General features: G+C 38.2%; 1 protein-coding gene across 13 annotated transcripts in view; it reads right to left on the bottom strand.

The window, feature by feature from the left end:
- Nucleotides 1-6,326: 6,326 nt before the first annotated feature.
- The window catches only part of SSBP2 (single stranded DNA binding protein 2), a 116,370-nt gene continuing 102,819 nt past the window's right edge, over nt 6,327-19,877 (bottom strand). For 11 of the 13 annotated variants that reach the window (XM_083404236.1, XM_083404245.1, XM_083404241.1 and 8 more), the window contains 6 exons: nt 19,322-19,376; nt 17,997-18,067; nt 17,480-17,558; nt 15,709-15,737; nt 14,862-14,960; nt 6,327-9,342 (listed from right to left, as the gene is read on the bottom strand). In XM_083404236.1, coding sequence (XP_083260362.1) covers nt 9,313-9,342; nt 14,862-14,960; nt 15,709-15,737; nt 17,480-17,558; nt 17,997-18,067; nt 19,322-19,376 — 363 coding nt within the window. In that variant the 3' untranslated portion in view covers nt 6,327-9,312. Of the gene's footprint in view, nt 12,851-13,222; nt 14,961-15,708; nt 15,738-17,479; nt 17,559-17,996; nt 18,068-19,321; nt 19,377-19,877 lie in introns of all 13 variants that reach the window. The other 2 variants (XR_014503086.1, XR_014503085.1) reach the window with 2 other exon arrangements.

Below are 19,877 nucleotides of genomic sequence, written 5' to 3'. Positions count from 1 at the left end.
TTAACTAAAATGTACCTAATTATCCCTTTTAAGAAATATGTTTTGGTAAAGATCTCATATTTTCTGAAATAAAAGATATTACTGAATCATAGTCTGCAGAGAAGACTTTATTCCTTGTGGGTTTTACCATTATTTAAAGCCAATACTCTGGTTTTGATTCCTAATCTTTTACTAAATAAATTAAAACACAATTTAAAATGGGTCATTACATTTTTATGAGCATCTTTTGTTAGGAGGGAGGGACCATTATCTGTTTTGAATGTTTTAAAATACAATGATAGTCAAGGTAATGTATGGGTTTCTGCATTGCATTTTTAAATCTTTCCATCCCATCTGTAGATCCACTTCCCCCCTGTTAAACTAGCATGCACAAGTATTAAGCAGATCTCTGGGTTACAGTTCCTCTGAATAGCTTCTGGATGGATGGATTTTGTATTCTTGCAGCACTCTATTGAACCCATGACAGGGACTATTTATACATGGAATTGCATTTCTGTATGTGGATCACCCCTGTAGATTCAGAGTTCTGTCTAAAGTCAAGAGCAGTCAGAAGCTTTATTGGTTACAAATCTTATAATGCAGGGATTTTCCACAGAAAGATCCTTCTACTAGCACATATCAGCTCAACAACTGCACTTCTAAATCAATGGCATCATCTTGGATTATTAGCTTGTTGGTGTCTGTTTCAGTGTGAACCAGCTTTCCTATTGACAATGTTGACTTTCTGTGTATATATTCAAGGGACAGTTTCATTTTTGGACATGTGTAATTTTCTTTATGCCAAACAGCAATATTCAGACTGATGCCTGCTTGAATGGATGCTGTTTTGCACATCGTTAAATGCTCTACTCTCTTGTAAACTTCACACTGTACAAGATGAAACCCCAATAGGATGATGAATTCATGGCTACAGCTGAAAATACATTTTAACCGCCTACAGCATGAGGCAAACTTCTATTGTGAATTATAATACTAGGAAAACATATACAGCAACAGAAAAAGGGGTCATTACTTACTAAATCATATGTTTGTGCACTAATATGCATAATTTACAACATGAGTTAGCATTTCTGTATTACAGACCCTTGGGAAGCTCCACGCCTGTGTTTCTTGCATGAAACAAAGTGTGGGATGACAAGATCTATTTGAAAGTGTATCTTTAAGTCCACACTTCACAAGCTTGCTGCACAAAACACTGAGGTACATAAAGCAAACACGTTTGTCTTGCTTACTATGGCCTAAGAAATATGGGGTTTAATGCACAAATGTATCGTACCCCACTGCACTTTATCCTATGTCTGATGCACATACACATATATGTATGTATGTATCTTCAGTAATGTATGGTGCTATTTGCCATGCATTAAGGAGTGATGGACTGAAAAAAGGCTTGATGTGGAGATACCTATATTACCAATTCCACCTCCATTAAAAAAAGAAAAAGAAAAAAAGGTCTGGCTAGATGTGCATTCCAGTGGAGAAGAAAAGGAAACGGACAGCCACCACAGAATTTAAGAAGCCACCATCAAAAACCCTAAACCAGCAGCTCACAAACTTGTGCTGGGCAGGGATGGGGAACCTCTGTCCTTCAGGTGTTGATGGACTCTACCTTTCATTAGCTCCAGCATGGTCAACAGTCAGGGAGGATCAGAGTTGTTGTGGTCCAACAACATCTGGAGAAAAACAGGTTCTTCATTCCTGCATTAGGGAGTGAGAACAGAACTGTGTTGCTTATTACTAAATTATCTCACAAAGCTGTTCAGTAGCCATCTGGCACTCACAGCACCACATTCCTCCACAACAATAATGAATGCGCTACCTAGAAGTGCATATTCTGAGGACAAAATATTGTGCTTTGAATGCTAGGAGTTGCAATCCTGAGGTAAGACGTGTAGAATAGAGTATGTCTTGCAAACGAGAAATAAACTGCACAATAAACTAAGCTCATTAACGAGATACCAAAATATAAGAAATTCAGATTTGCTGAAAAATGTTTAGGAGTTTGATTTTCTGTGAGGGATGGAGGATTAGCTAAAGGAAAAACGGGTGGAAAGACAAGGTAGCTGTGAGCCCATCTGTGAGCCTTGGTAAGCCATTGGTAAGTATTACAACAAAAGTGAATGGAGAAGGATTTGCAGAACAGGATGATGGATCTGGCAAGGAAGGGTTGAAAGGAACTAGGAGTGAAGGTTATACACATGCATAGAAGTGCTTGAGAACGGTGCAAGAAGTAACAGAAAAAGAGAGGAAAGTTGCCTAGGATGAAATGGATGAACTACGCTGGGTGTGGGTGACAAAATGATGAGTTGAGATGATTCGCGCTCAGGGAAATTGGAACTTGGAGTGGGCAAAGGAAGCTGAAGAAGTAAAGAGAGGGGAAATGGTTGGACAACTGCTTTATTGTGAGATACTCCAATCACAGGCAAAGGCTTTTGCTATAAATAACTTTTTCACTCTATGTATGCAATTTCTGCCATAAGAAATGGTGATGGCCACTAACTTGGATGCATTTAGAAGATTATAATAACCCCTAGCTTAAATGGTTGAAAATATGACATCATAAAAGGTATCCATTTACTTTTATTAGCCATTATTAATTAATGGAACATTGGCATTAACTGAAGCAGTATACCTCTGAATGCCAGATGTTGGGAAAACATCATGGGGAAAGAGGTTGCTCTTCATGCTTGTGCACTTTTTGGAAGCACATGACAGCCACTACTGGAAAAAGAATGATGGGCTGGGTGGAATCTTGGTCTTATCCAAAAGGGTCCTGATTCTCTTAACTTTGGAGACTGCTAAGAAAAGCCCTCATATATTATCTGGGAAGTATGAGTGTAGAAATGCAGAGAGTGGCAGTTTCCAACATACCATATTTTTCGCCCCATAGGGCGCACCTAGTTTTTTTTTTTGGGGGGGGGGAATAAAGGGAAACAATTTATCCCCCCCCCAGGCGCAGGGCTGGGGCGGGAGAAGCCCGAGCTTCCCCCGATCCCAGCCCCCAGCTCAGCGCACCCAGGCTTCGGGATAGAGGCAGCTCTGCGCAAGCCGTGGGAGGGCTCCAGCGGCTTGCACAGAGCTACCCAAAGCCCGGCCATGACTGCTCAGCGAGCCCAGGCTTCGGGGTGCAGGCAGCTCTCCGCAAGCCGTGGGAGCCCGGCGGGAACTCCCGCGGGCTCCCAAGGCTTGCGGATAGCAGCCTGAAGAGCAAGAGGGGTTGGTGCGCACCGACCCCTCTCGCTCTCCAGGCTTCAGCGAAAGCCTGCATTCGCCTCATAGGAGGCATACACATTTCCCCTTCATTTTTGGAGGGGAAAAAGTGCGTCCTATAGGGCGAAAAATATGGTAATTTGAAATTCTTCACTTTCTGTGACTGGCATAACTCTTGTGTTGTTTGCACAGGAAAGCCCAAGAATTCAAAATATGCCATTTCTGTGGACGGCTGTATGAATTGGATTATTTTTGTTGATAGTAGTTTGCTCCATAAAAAGTAATTAGAACCATTACACTACTCATGTAAACAGGGCATGCATTGGCTTCCATGCAAGATTTTGCCAATGATTTTTGTGTAAACTACTTATAAAAATAATTTTTATTGCGGTTGTCTTGATACTGTTTATTCAGTAATAATAAAAAAGCCAAAATGATACAAGGACTGTGAAAATACAGAACCTTTAATAAAAGTTTCTGCATTTCATGTGAGGAACTGCTGGACTATAGAATAGGTGTTAGAATCTTCCCCCAGGGGGAAAGTGAAATTCTATTAACTATTAATTCTATTAACTTTTTGGTCTATAAACAACAAGAAGGAATTGATCAGCAGGCAGCATCTATCTCATAATTCATTAGATATAGACATCTACAACTTGGAGAATACTACATGCATATCATGTCCATATTCGCTGGTTCAGGTCCAAAGTTAAGCACTTCTATGTCCCATTCATTTTAATGAGAGAAATTGAAACATGTGATCAATTATCTCATGGAAGCTGTGGTATTTAAAAGTGTGCAACATGGGCTGAATCATGCTCATTCTAATTATTGTCTGTGATATAATCTAGAACGAACAGGATTAATCACTGAAAATTCAATATACTAAGCCTAAGCAAGGACTTCAGAAGTCCCAGTTGCATAAGGAAAGCACTCTTCTCCATAGCTACAACTCCCACACCATATAATACACCGTTCTGAAGAGTCTTCAGAACCTCAGCAGCAGCAGCAGCTGAGAAGACTGGAAATGCCCTAGTGCAGGCACACAGCTCTGGATGCAACTATTTAGATTATGGACCAAACATAATGATGCTAAAGTAGAAAAAAACGTGACAATGAATTCCATTGTTTCTGACTACCAGCTTACATGTTTGATTTTAGGCATAATAATTTTTGAAAGTAAGAGAACAATGTCCAATTTAATAATGCAAATGCTGAGGACGTCTTCCTACCACCAAATCATTGTAAAGTATCTGACTGTTGTGAATTTCAAAAAGTTAAAAACAAAACAAAACCCACAAATGTGTCTAGAAAATGGATGGTATCAAGTTATAAATTAAGCTTCCATGTTGGTCAAAAGTAGTATAACAAAAGGGGACATACATCTGTCAACATCAATGGCAAATTCTCTCATTGCATGAGAAGCTTCCTTGCATATCTTACATTTAAATAACAAAATAAATCTGGATAAAAGTTATTATTTTGGTGATAAAATATGACTATGTATTCATATGAATACATACCTTAAGCACTAAGTAAGAAAAAAATGTTTCAGATAGGACTACTCAAAGTGTGGTGGGAGGGAACCAAATTCTTTCCAAGAAACTATTTATATATAGGCATAGGTTTATACAGACATAGGTTTCTGTATTATTATTATTTTAAAAAAGCATGGGTCACTGTTGTGCAAAGGCTCAAAATACCAATGTTGAGAGTATTTGTGTGCCTCACAACTGACTCAAATTGTTCATCTGAACTGAAGAAGTTTATTTATGCTCAGAACTCTAGTTCTTTGAAATCAAATTGAGACACTTTATAAAATTTGATCTGTTATATTTGCCCCGAATTTCAGCTTATTTAAAGGAAAGTGATATATTATACCACAAGACTCTGCATAATACTTAGCATTTGAGGGGAGCGGGTGGCGCTGTGGTCTAAGCCACTGATCCTCTTGGGCTTGCCAATCAGAAAGTTGGCAAAAAATCCACACGACAGGGTGAGCTCCTGTTGCTCTATCCCAGCTTCTGCCAACCTAGCAGTTCGAACGCGCACCAGTGCAAGTAGATAAATAGGTACTGCTATGGCGGGAAGGTAAACAGTGTTTCCGTGCACTCTGGGTTCTGTCACAGTGTTCTGTTGTGCCAGAAGCGGTTTAGTCATGCTGGCCACATGATTCAGAAAGCTGTCTGTGGACAAACGCTGGCTCCCTCGGCCTGAAAAGCGAGATGAGCACCGCACCCCATAGTCACCTTTGACTGGACCTTTACCTTTTACCCAGTATTTATCAACGTAACCCTTAACAATTCAGACTATATTTAAGCTGCTGCTGAAATTGTATTGTGACTTTCAATGAATTAAATCAAGACAGCTTTCTGAAGCATTAAGCATGAGCTTGGTGGTATTCTTGAACGCTGCATGCCAAATCCCTTCATAAACATTTGTGTATTTCTTGAAAATAGCAGTCAGGGTACAAATTTACAATACTTGAATTATTTAAAGGACACAGGAAGAGTCAGTGCAATAGTTACTGGCTAAAACTTGTGATACCAAGGCGAAGTGAGGGAACAAATGAAAGGTACAACTTAACGGTAACTACTCCCTCATCAAATCCATCTAACTCCATAGCCTCACTTACATCCAACATGTTGGCAGATAATCACAGTGATGATAGACTTTTAACCAACTTCTCTTTTTGACGTAAAGATTCTAGGTTGTTATCCATAAGGATACAAAACACCCAATTGGATCTTACAAATAGCCTCAATCTTGCTATAGTCAATAACTAATTTAATCCCCGTTGCTTTCAATGGGTTCATTTCACACGCAACACCAAACATGGTTTGATGTTTCTGTGCTTACGCCTCCCTCTCTGCCTTCTTCTGCATGTTCTGCTTGATGAGATTTCCGGGTTTGCAGGAAACCATAGCTGGCCATTACATTCAAACTGGCAGACTATGGTTTGCCAACCAGGATAGTACATGAAGGGTTGAAGGGGGGTGCTGAGCATAAGGCTCATTCCCAAAGTGTCAAACCATTATTTGATATTTGGTGTCCTTAATGACCAACTGTAGGAGGATTCTGATCCATATGTTTAAATTAGTGTTAAATTATTTTCCTTTTATTTTATTTTTTAAAAAAAACTCAATTGGCAAATGCTGTGTCCATTATGGATGTTAAATGACATCTAAATAAGGTGCCTATAGGATGCCAGTTATGCTGGCAAAAATACTTTCAACTAGGACTCAATGTATAGATGAGAAGGAATTTGGGGTATGTACCAAATCAGCCAGTAAAGTAGCAAGAAAATGTTCAGCTGATAACCATGAAGAGAAAAAAGAAAAAACAGATGAAAATGAATAGGCTTCCTGATATAAGTTTGGCAAATGTGACACAGAAACAAAAGCTTGAAGGAACTGTGCTAGGGGTTTACTCTTATGCAACTGTTTATCCAGATTTGGCTGAGACATATTACTTGGCAAGTGCTGGCAGAAGAAGCATTGTAAATTACAACAACTCATTTTATGAACATTAAAGATAGTTCAGCAGGAGATGGGGGGAAGGGGAGAGAGAATGTTCACCTTCAGACCATCCTCATGCCAATTACAAAGAAAATATTTTAAACTCATTTTCAACAGTTTATATACATAGAGCCCACCCAAAATGATTCACTTGTCTACTTCTGTTATTCTGTCTCCATTACCTGATACTCTGTCTGCATCTGGCATTTTAAAAGCCTGCAAATAATTAAGATCTGGATTAGAAAAAGCTCTGATTTAAGCATTTATCACTGTTTTCAAAAGGTAGACTATATTTGATTACAAGTGTAGCTAGAACTCTACAGCTTTTTTTGAAGGATACCTAGAGAGGCACAGACATGAATTCATATGAGTTTATTCACGAACGATTTACAAGTATAAGCAGGATGAAAAAAAGGAAGGTGCTACCCACCTTCCTCTTTTAAAAAAAAATCCATATGATTAATCAGTTACTGTGTGAAAAAATTCCATATGCAGACCTGTGCTAAAACAATTCTATCGGCATTCCCACAGAAGAAAGTATTCGTGTCTTAATTAGCCTAAACATACATTTCTTTCTCTGGGGCGAAGGCAGGGTAGGGGCTTGGCTTTAAGGCTTGCGTATGACTATAAGACACAGTATAACTGGATGCTTAGAATGTTAGAAAGAAACCAATATTTGGAAAACAATTTCCTATTTCAATTTTGTCTTCTATCTTACCAGCCTCTATAAAGACTTAATAGGGAGTAGAAAACAATTCAGACAAAAACACAAATTTATAGATAGCAGTGTCTTTAGATATTGTATACAACATTATTAGCTCTTAATTTATGTGGTTTACTGGGGAAGTGTGCAAACGGAAGTGGAAAAATTAGGCACAGAGTAGATGAAAACATGACGTACTTGGGATCTATGTTCTCCTTCCATTCATGGAGGCTTATTTGATCCAAAGGAGGCTTCCAGAGGATAGAAGGGGATGGAAACAATTCTCACAACTTCCCTTTACTTTTGCTCTCTCTTCCTGTATGTTGCATGTTGCAATTCCTCTGTCATTTGGGCCTTAATTATAGTCGAAGGAATCTGACTTGCATTCCAAAGGGGTAACCAAGTTTGTTGTTTGTTTTTGTCCTGAAAAACACTAGAGACTTAACAAATTTATTATGGCATAAACTTTTTCTAGTCCACAAAAGCTTATTGCATAATAAATTTATAAGTATTTAGGATGCTACATTTAGGATGCTACTCTTTAAGATGCTACATTTAAATGAAGTAATCTGAATATTTGTATGGTCTCAGAAACATTGGAAGAAGTCTGATGAGATTATAGATAACGGGAAATTGCAGATAGTGGGTAAGGAAGAAGAGAGATTGAAGGGCCACTGAAGAAGGGCAAGAAACTTTCCTCCCTTCCCAACACAAGGTTAATAGGCCTTTAACTTATAACAGGTAATTGGGAGTTAGGGTGTCAGTCATCCCAGCAGACAATTGTGGACTGTTAGAAAAAGCATGCCTTAGAATAGAATCTATAACTTAAAAAAAATAAAAATCTATTACTACATCTATGGAAGATCATACTAAATAGATTTTATTTTTTCGAAAGGCAGAAAGTCAAAAACTGCCACTTTTATTGCTGGATGCTACAGCAATCAAACCAGAGCCCAACACAGTAATGTTGTATTTCTCTGCATAGATAAAGAAGTTGAGATATACTCAGACTTCCCTTGAAAACAAATATTGAAGGATTTGCACCCTGGTCCTCAACATTACCAGAAGTAAATCTGACTTATCTCAGTGGAGCTTATTACCATGCAAATATGTTTAGGATCGCAGTATTAGGCTTCTACGAAGAAACAAGAAAAGAACCCCTTCTATTTTCTTTTCTCTCACTTTTTAGGCAAAGGACAAGTTTTACTTGTTAAGCAAGATTAATGTGTTTCTTCAGTTTCTTGAGATAGTGTAGTTTTCAATTCACATGTTATTGGTATCAAACACAACCTTATGAGAGAGAGCCCTCTTAAAAGCAGTTTTATTCCTATCCATGATGGCAGACATTGACAAAAAACAGAACTTATCCGAGATCTTTTAAAAAAAATAACTTACAAAGCAGTGATATAAACAGCACGGAACAGTTCAGATGGGGAGAGGGAAGCAGTTCTTTTAATAGTTAAAATGTAAACATGAAAAAAGATGGAATAAAAGTCCCTATTTCTTATTTCTACTTAAGATGTCATGTGATAATATTTTACAACGTCCTGCAGGTCTATATATGTATGTGCGCATATCTATGTTTCTGTAACACACACATACATAATACACCTATCCCTACATATACATACACAGATAACTGTTTGCAGTTCAGTTCAGTCTTGGGCAGCTCTGATGTGCCACACAGTTGCTGAAACCAGATCAGGACCCACTTTCTTCACAAAACTGGAAAGATGGTTGGGGTGGGGGGAATGGTGGGTCCAATTGTGGCTGAGATTGTTTCTGTTAAACTGTACACAGGGATGAGTAATTTTTCTTCTTTAGTAGCTCTCTGGAGAGGGCCAACTCAGTGCAGCCTTCATGAAGAGACTTGGTAATGGATCACACACTCATTGTCATGCTGGGGGAATACTGAAAAATAGGAATTCACATTTTAGCAGCAACTCAATTCACCAATCTACTAATAGTGAGACCTGAATGCAAGTTTCTCATGACTCTAGTCATGATTTCATGCGGTGCTCATGTGCATACTTCTAGCTTCCTAATTAACAGAGATATAGATATCTTACCTACCATAGTATCAGAAGCCATATAAGTAAGTAGTCTCTGGTAAGACAAAACACTCTGCTACCATAGAAGCAACTATCAAACTTACAAATCTGTAATTGGGTGGATTCCTTAAAGAAAAACACAAGAACTTGCAGACTAGCAAGATAGCATTTGCGTGAATGAGGGCTGATGATAAGAATCAGAGTTTTGATCTCTATAAACTTCATGGAAAATTGTGTTCAGCACTTCATAAAACACTTTTTGGCACATAGTGTTACTTTCTTTCTTTGTGACAAGAAGAGCTGATGTGGTACCTGCCCACCCCCCCGATGTTTTGGACTGTAACTTCCATCATCCCTGACCCAAGCTGGCTGGGGCTGATCAGAGTTGTAGTTCACAACATATAGAGAGGGCACAAGCTGTCCATGTATTTGTTGGAAATTTATTCCCCATGTTTGCAGTCATGAGATTGTTGTCTATCACATGATGGTGTATGTTTTCATTCCACAGTGTGGGAAGTGACAGAGACAGGATGTTTGTGTTACTGTGTTCTGTGAAGTGGGACTATTGTCCTTTGTTTTCTCTCTTTGCTGTCTGATGAGAAAGAGGTAGAAGCTAAATCAGAATGCTCCGAGTGTATTATATGCTGTGCTATTGGTTCTGTTACGCAAACTGTGAATACTCTGCGGATCCCTGAGTGTGCTAATGCCTTTTGGCATTAGTCGCTGTGATGTTCGGGCAGAAGAAAGCTTTTGAAGCTCCTGAACGATTGACCAGGAGGGAGAGAACATGCCAGTTGGGCATGTGTCTCTGCCAAGGTCCTACATGAGAGTAGGATACTCCTAACAACATTAGGGCACCAGTTGACGATAATTAACCATATTCATTTGGCATTATTTCAGAAACACACTTTGGCTTTTGTTTAATACGCACATACTTCATCACAGAATCTGGACTAGCGCACATGCGTTGCAACACAGTATTTATTCATAGCACTTGAATCTGACACCCATAATCACACTGCTAAAGAGTTAAATGTTTTAAGTGCCAAGTGAATTGAAATGCCACATCAAGTCCAGTATTTAGTTTTATGCAGAACTCCTATAGATGTTGCAACTCAACAAAGCTGGTTTCAATACTTAATGGCTACACTGAAAGCAACAGAGCAATCAGTGTGCTCGGATATCAGTAGGTTAGCAAATGTTTGATAGCTATGCAGAGAAAGTCTTTTAAACAACCTTTTAATTGGATTTCTATTCAGCTGCATCTCAAAGACTTGGTAAAATTTTCAGTGACACGTAAGGTCACACTGTAGAATGATTTTAAATATCCGTATAAAAAAGCTCCTAAGTTTTCCTCAGCTTCATTTACTGTATAGCAGGACTAAGATCCTTAAAATCAGCCAAGTAGAAAGTCAGTGGGTAGCAGTATCAGGGCAACTTATAATAGTGGGCAAAATAATATATCCAATAAAATTACTGTTCCCCTTCCCATTCAGCTGATGGAAATTTTACCATAAGCTTGAGTGGCACTGCTGGATACAACTCAGATTTTACATTAAGCCGGTTTTATTCATTTTTGAATAACTACACCTTGTAAAAAAATAATGATTGTAGTGATATTTTTCTCACTGCTAATTCATACAATGGCATATTTGTGACAGACACCCAATGAAAAAGCATACAATAGTTCTGGAAATGTGAAACTTTGCTTGAATTACGGCAAATTTAGGTCTCTTGATTCAAACAAAGTAGCAAGTATATCAAATTCATCTTCAGCATAAATAGTTCCAATTGGTGTTTCCGGGATCCTTTAATTCCAATTGGAGCAAAACCATCAACTGGGTCAGCATAACTGATTTATTAAAATATAGGATTCATTATGAGTTCAAAATCTAACCTTAAAGAATGGAGTATGAGCATATTTTGAAGACTCATGAAAATATCTACCTTCAGTGCAATAGGTGAATGAACACTAGAGGGCATTATTGTTTATCATTACCTTAAAAGACGAACACAAATGTGCTCAGGAACGTATTTTAATTCAGCCATTTCAGAATGACTTTTTTCAGTTGATTTAGGTAGCCAATAGCCTTGACGTCCATTGGCTAAAAGTTAGAGTCTAGTGTTGGGATGCATTTCAATGAACAGACCTAAACAAAAAATTTATATCATGTTGTTTGAAGAGTTTGGAATATAACTCATAATTTTTGCCATATTTAGGGGGCAAGAAGGTTTTAAATGATTGGAAGAGATCCACAATGAAATACGACAAGCTAGTGGAAGCATCATGCAAGAAACAAAATAAAACGAAGGAAAAACCACTTATAGCCATATGAAAAAGGTGTAGCCTATGGATAAAATAATTTATGAATTTTATCTACAATTCTCCTTATTATACACCATTTAGCTAATCAGTCATATCTGCATTGAGTTAATGTTTATTTGGCAAAGCATTATGCATCCCTGTTGCCTATCAGTAGTAGCATCTAATTATTTATTTAGGTTAATTTGTATAATGTTAACTCAAAAATAATTTTATCTAAACAATAAAATCACATAAGCAAATATTAAATTCAAAAAAATTAAAAATAATTCAGCAACCAGCAGTAATAATGTAGATGTATTTGTGGTTCTTTGCAGATATGTGGTCCACTTTTTTCTCCACTAATAGTAGAAAGTAAACAAATGCATATTTGAAAATATTGTTTATAATAAGTGACAACCGCCTATGTTCTCATGGGAAAAGAGCATTACTTGGCAATGCAGTAATGTTAAGAAAGAAAAAAATGGAACAGCACACTCAGAGCATGTACAAAAATAGCACACACAACAAGGTTATAGTTCATGTTTTAGTGTCTCATGGGAAGTTTATTTTAATTTGCAACAAAATAGGAACAGGAAGAAACATGAACAGCTAATTATCCAAGGATATCACTATGGCATCCTATCAGTGTACAACTGTTTAATAATTAGGTCTAAAGGAAAATACATACCACCCACACCCTATTGTGTTTTTAATTAGATTTTTTTTTATTATTGTAAACTGCTTTGGGATAAAGGTTTGCTGAAAAGTGGGATAAAAATGGAACAAAGTGTTTATTACAGTTAATTCCATTCTTACATTATAGTTATATATACTTATATATCCCACCTTTTCCCCTTGCAACTCAAAACAGCCAGGCAGTATCCTATCCAAGCCCATGCCCGTTTCTTTGCTGCATAGTGTGTCTTCCACTGCTCTCCAATCCAAAGGGTTGGTCAGCTGCAGCAATTTTCTAGCATGAATGAAGTGCTCCCAGGAATACAATATGCCCAGGAATACATATTTACCTGTTTACTTATTTAAAACTCAAACCATCCTAACCCAACTATCAATATACAGTGGTGCCCCGCAAGACGAATGCCTCGCAAGACGGAAAACCCGCAAGACGAAAGGGTTTTCCGTTTTCAGAGGCGCTTCGCAAGACGAATTTCCCTATGGGCTTGCTTCGCAAGACGAAAATGACGAAAATTTTTGAGTTTTTTTTCCGCTCCCCAACCCCTTTTTCTGAAGCGCTAAGCTGCTAATAGCCTTTTAGCAGCTAAACCGCTAATCCCTTAAGCCTTAAAAAGCCGTTAATAGCCCTTAAACTGCCAATAGCGCTAATAGCGCTAATCCGCTAATGGGCTTGCTTCGCAAGATGAAAAAACCGCAAGACGAAAAGACTCGCGGAACGGATTCTTTTCGTCTTGCGAGGCACCACTGTATTTCATTCTGAATTATAGGATTATCTGCCTCTGTCAATGACATTTTCATGACTCTGTGGAACAGCTGAATGACAATGGAAGAACAACTCACTGTTTAAGAGTTAATCTGTTCACTGCTATAGTGCACTGCCTTCATGTACTAAAGTCTACTAATCCAAGCAGTAGCAAGTCTATTTTCCTCATATCCAGCATGCCCACTATGGGAAAGAACACTAATCCTGCCCATCAAAGTGTGCTTCATCATAGTAGCCAAATAATTTGTGGGGTAGAAGAGCAAGGACCACAACCATGGTAAGCTACAACTTCCATCATCTGTGATCAGAGGCCATGATGGCTGGGACTGATGGGAGTGTGACCAGGCATCTAGAAGGGACACCATGTTGACTATAGAGCATTATGGGTTGGCATCGTCTTCTCAGAAAAACTGACATCAGTTTATCAATATAGATATCTGGTAGTCTTTGGCAACACACTGTATGTGAGGAAATGTATATCATATTCACCATGGTCACATCTTCATTCTGTTACTGAACCCAAAGGCACAGCATGGTAGGGACATTTTTACTTAATGGTATCCTTGCCTATATAGGTTGCAAATCTTCATATAGCCAATCTTCATACTTTCAAATGCAGTGTAAAGCAGTTTTCAAAACTGTTTGTCACCACAATTACAACAAATCTGTTTGCACCGAAACAATGGGTTTTTTTGCTCCCTTTCAAATAATACTTAAGAGCTTGAAAATTATCTGTTGCTTTGTGACACTGGTCTGTATTCCTTTGCTGATAACAGGGTATCAGACAGGTCCATATATACTTCACTACGAATTCAGCCCTTTTCAATAAATTTTGTATACAAGTTCAGAAAAATGTTGAAGAAACAGATTGGAACTTTTTGAGAACAGCCATGCTAGCATTATACCATTTCCTGCAAAATCATCAACAAGACAATCTCTACTTGTGGAAAGAAGGAAGTAAAAAAAACCCCAGCTAATTTGTCAGAATTGCCAAAGCACGGTGATCCTAGCACAATACCTGATAACAGGCTAAAAATTGGTGTGTGGGTGTATAATATACAAAAGATAGGTCTATATTTTAAGCTTCATAAAACCATTTTATCCATAAGCAGAATCTATACTACAATCTTCACACATTATACACATTTTTCATGTTCCTGTGTATGCCATTTGCATGATGCTTTCACTATTTCAGTATTTTATGGATCTTTTCTAGTCATCTTTGGCCTTCATATCCCAAATAAACTAGGCCAACTGTGTGAAAGTTATCGTCTCAAAATCTAAATGGATGGGTTGCAAAAATCCATTTTCAATCTTTTCTTTAAATGCATCACAACAATAAACTGCAGGAAAATTTGCAAAAAATAAAATAAAAAATTATTTAGCTCAAGTAGATGGTGGAACAACAATGGCCTAAAACGTCTCCAGGAAATAACAAGCTTTTAAAAGAAAAAGGTCCTAACAGCCAAAGTCTGGATTCTCTTCTGAAAAACATCTGATATGCGCTATCTTCAAATTTGTTTGATTGCCATGATTGTAAGCTTTCTAAAGGACTGAAAGTAATATAAACATGTGCAAGTTATTCAGTAGCAACCAAAAAATAAAATATAATACTTACACTCTCACTCTGAAAAGGGTTTAGAAAGTTTCCACCCATTTCACCATCATCTCGAGGGGTCCCGGGCTGATTGCTCATGCTCATATTACTGGGAGAGTTCTATTTGAAGAACACAACAGGAGAGCCAATGCTGTATGTGTGAATTCATTCTTGTTTTATGTAAATGAAAGAATTCAAGGACGAAAATATAAAACCCATAGCACTGCCACATTGTATTCTTGCCTCAATTCTCACGAGTGATTGACATATATTTTATATTTGCCATATGAGGTCCAAAGCAGACCTCTTCCTCTATCATCCACATATATGTATGCTCTCACATAGTGCACCACCAATAGATAGATGGCTAGTTTCTCTTAGAACCCCTATTAAAGACACCTCTGGCTACAAACCAAAAATCAAAATGTGCCCCCAAAAGGTGTTAACTTCTGCTTTGTGAGGCGGCATATTGATGGGGGTTATACTTGGTAGTTTCAGGATGGCAAGGGGAAAGTGTTGAACATACTTAATGCAGCTGTCTGGATTATGGCATTTGCATCATCAATACTGAATACATGCAGTTTAATACATTGATCACAAATAGGATAAGTGATTAGAGATCATCAGGAAAATAATCCCTTATATTCAGGAAAATCAATAAGCTAAATCCATTTAATGGAACACGTATCAAGATTTAGTTTCAACCTTCTATAAATGATAATCTCATTTGCATAATGCCCTCAAAGTGTTGATAATCCAATAACAACTACTTCATTTTAAACAAGGTGTTCGTTTGTTTTTAAGTGTTTAACCACCGTAATAAATCTGCCTAGAGAAAAACAGTGCCAAACATCAAATATATACTTACTTTGGAGATACTGTCCATGTCTCCTGAGCCTAAAATTAAAATGAAGATTTAGTTGTGGATTTCATCACTGAGTCTTTTCCAAACGTAAATACCTTAAATTTTGCCACAATTAGGAGCGTTTCAATTTCAATGGGTCCAATAAATCACTATCAATAGCATGACGCTGCAAGTTTAGGCATAGAATCAGTTATCAGCGATGGCTTGGACACATAAAGGTTGAAATGGGAGGTGTAGGTATTTGCTATTTCATAGTAAGAAGCTAGGTGTATCATATCAGGAAATATGGCAAGATTTCAGGTTGGCTAGAGCGTGAATTGGAAAAATGGTACAGGACCCAGACACCAGGAGTTTCAGCTAAGGTCATCGTTAAAGCAAAAGGGGGAGCTTAGGGAGCCTATCAAGTAATCTTACAGATACCATTCTATCAGGAGGTGCTAGAGTACAAACAACTGCATATAAAGGGCAGGTGAATCTTTTGACCTTGACCAGTAGACTACTTTTTGGAATTATTTTGGCGCTTTGCTCTGTTGGATTATTTCTGTGTTGGATTATCCCCTGGGAGACCTCTTCTAGTAGTAGACTATGTAATTAGAAGCATATATAAGAAACCTTTTGTTGGTTTTTTCTTTATATAGTTGTGTGAAGTCTGTGTGAGACAGTGTATGTGCTCTCAATAAAGAGTCCGTTGAACTTTAAACATACCTGCTTGAGCTGTACCAACTTGAGCTCGGTGGGTGGATTCCCAGGGACCAGAGAAAGGTAAGGCAGGAAGGAGGTTGTAGGATATCTCCAGGTCAAGTCCCAGTACCCAGTTAATAATTCCACAAACATCTAAATCATACAGTCTACTCAGAGCTTAGCTGAATATATCATCCAATGTTTTTACATTTTAAAAATCATTTTTTTCTACTGAATATTTAACTTTTTTCCTTTAGGTTATGATATACTGCAAAAGAATATATGCTTTTTCTTTTTTTAACCTATTGTGTTTCTGTGAAGTTGCTACAGCTCAAGTTGGGACAGCCAAGATGAGTAAATTGAAACAAGATGTATGCCATTTTTCTGCATTTTGCTTGACTTTTTTTGTTGTTTTGCAAATTCACACCCAGAGCATGCTACCACCAGCAGAGGAGTTGTTGTTTTGACATCCTTGCTCATGGGAAATGAACAAAAGTCACAGTTGTTTACCGTCTGTCTGCTGTATTGTGGCAACATCTCTGTATGAAACTGGTTGCATTATCATGGATGAGGAAGAAGTGGTCAACCCAAGTAAAACAGTCCTGTCAAACACCCCACCAGTTGCCAAATGAGCAAAAGCTCTCCCCCTCCGCATAAACAGACTTTCCCACTCTGCCTTGGTTTGTTCTTTCAGTATTTTTATTTTGTAACTCAACCCTCAGTTTTTTTGTTTTTTTATTTTCACCTTAACTTTAAGGAGAGAACTTCCAGGACTTTTAAATTTCCTGGCATGTTATCATGAAACCTTACTCCAGAATCATAGCATGTTGGGGCTTTCCACCTGTGCAGTTTTATTTTAACTTCTAAAACACATGCAACTTAATTTATAAAGCACGATAGGAATCCCAAGTAGACAATATATATATTGTATGTCAGGGGGTTTTTTTTTGCTAGAAACCTGAGAATTGCCATTTAGAAATCAACTTCCCTGGCTGCAAAGAAAATTTTGAAAACGTAATGGAAGAAATTCAAAACATGCCATTCTGAAATGAACTCAGCACAGAGTTAAGAAGTCAAGGTGTAGTACTCTTACCTAATGATCCATTCATATGATGTGAATCCATTCCACCCAATCCACCCATAGGGCCGTCAGACCCTGGTCCCATTGGAAACTGCAGAAAGTTAAAATACATCATACTACATGCTATTAAGTAACTTTCACCACTTAATAAATCTATGGTAAAGAATAAACTGCATGGTAAAAACTGGAATATGAATAACAATCTTGTTTCTATTTCTGTCAGTATTGTATTTAAACAGTAAAAATAATTATCTCCAGAAATAGCTAGAAAGAGAGATAGGAAATTACCTAAACCACTAGAGATACTCACATACGCAATATTTATGTTAACATTGTTACATCAGAGTATGGCCTTGGAGCAGCCACTGCAAACATTTCTATATTAATGAAAATTTAGTGGAGCAATGTTGGCATGTATATAAGTCATGTTCTTTCACATAAAGGGAGATAAGACATACAAGAATAATGTTTCATACACTAGTGTTTAAGCTGCACAATTTAAATATGTGTTTTCATTTCTGATATTTACATTAGGTCTGTTGGGTCCAGGAGGAACTGCATTCATTAAAGTGTACATATTGTCTCCAGAGTTGGTTGAATCTGAAACAAAAATATATGTAGGAGGTCACACATCTTCAATGGAAAACAGCCAGTGAACACAATGAGCTATTAATTCAAGGCATGCTTACAGTGCCACGGAAGAACACATTTCAGAACTGTTCTCAAATTGGACGTACAGTACACATTATTGTTAACATCAACTGTAATGTATTTTGCTTATAAGCAGCATTTGGCTAGACTGTGAGCAAATGCTTGATAAGGGATTTGTTGCAGATGTTAAAAGGAAAACAGGAGCAAATATTGCATAGGCATGGACCAGCAGCAGTTTCTTTCTTTTAACATGGAAAATAACTGAACCCAGATGAGAATCCATTAGTATTCAAACTGAAGGGCACCAATATCAAATCTGCTTTGCTTGCTCCATTAATGGTTCGTGAGAAGGCACTTCCCCAATGTTTGTGCAAGACGCAATGACAATGAGAAGTCTGGCCTTTCAAAATGGAAGAACTGAAGAGGTACAGAGGAGAACCAGCTATGATTTAACAAGCATCCAGACACAATTTGGCACTGGGCCAAAGGCAAACAGTTGCTGCCTTCTTGGCAACAGGCAGTAATTTCTGCCTGTTGTGGGTGCTCTACCAAAGGGACGTATTCAGGTTTGAAAGAATGATTCATAAAGCTGTGTTAAAGGTAAAGGTACCCCTGCCCGTACGGGCCAGTCTTGCCAGACTCTAGGGTTGTGCGCTCATCTCACTCTATAGGCCGGGAGCCAGCGCTGTCCGCAGACACTTCCGGGTCACGTGGCCAGCGTGACAAGCTGCATCTGGCGAGCCAGCACAGCACACGGAATGCCGTTTACCTTCCCGCTGGTAAGCGGTCCCTATTTATCTACTTGCACTTAAGAGTGCTTTTGAACTGCTAGGTTGGCAGGCGCTGGGACCGAACGACGGGAGCGCACCCCGCCGCGGGGATTCAAACCGCCGACCATGCGATCGGCACGTCCTAGGCGCTGAGGTTTTACCCACAGCACCACCCGCGTCCCTAAAGCTGTGTTAGTCTTCCATAATTAATAAAATTATAAGTTGCATCCATGTATAGGAAGATGGAAGTGGTTCAGAATCCTAAAGTGATTGCTGAAACGTTAAGCAAAATTACATACATTTCTCTTACCTGTGTATGCATTTTAATTATTTGTTGCCTAAATCATGCATTTCCAGTATTTAAAAAAATGACGTACATTTTAAAAAAAATATTTTGCATTGCTTTGACATTTTCTGGTTAAAATTGGGATACCTGCTGGACTAGGCATGATGGGTGTTCCCGGTGGCCCCCCGCCTCCTGGTGGACCCTAAAAACCAAACCAAACCATTTAATTAATAAACAAACAAAAGAGCAGTCAGGATCACTGAAGAGACTGAAGTAAACAATATGCTTTTGAAGGGTTTCTGCACGTGACAGAATTGACATATTTTATTTCATCATTCATTCACTCAGATAGTTGAGTGCTTATCAATTTGAAAGTAAAACAAGGCTATCCAAAAATAAGAGAGCAATTTCTACATACACATGGAACTCCCCAGTTATGTGCAATTATATGTCTATATTGTTTTTAAAGTAGCAGCTGAGCTTACTTGAACCATGACTGGTAGAAGCACCAAGGGCACTTTAACCAAGTTGGGAGGGGAGGGTGTGTGTCAGGCATGTAAGTTCTGTGCCTTCCTTAGTTAAGGATCCCAAGTGCATTAGCCACATGGCAGCTAAAACAGCAAGCAAAGGGGATAAGAAGACAACCATAATATTTGGTTTTGGCTTGGCTAGCAAGGTCAGCCAAGAAATTTGGATCCTTCCT

Source organism: Podarcis tiliguerta (assembly GCF_965153285.1).
Source record: "Podarcis tiliguerta genome assembly, chromosome: 11".
In the NCBI taxonomy this organism is placed as follows: domain Eukaryota; kingdom Metazoa; phylum Chordata; class Lepidosauria; order Squamata; family Lacertidae; genus Podarcis; species Podarcis tiliguerta.
Note: the sequence above shows the minus strand (reverse complement) of the source record. Positions and strands in the feature narration are given on the sequence as shown.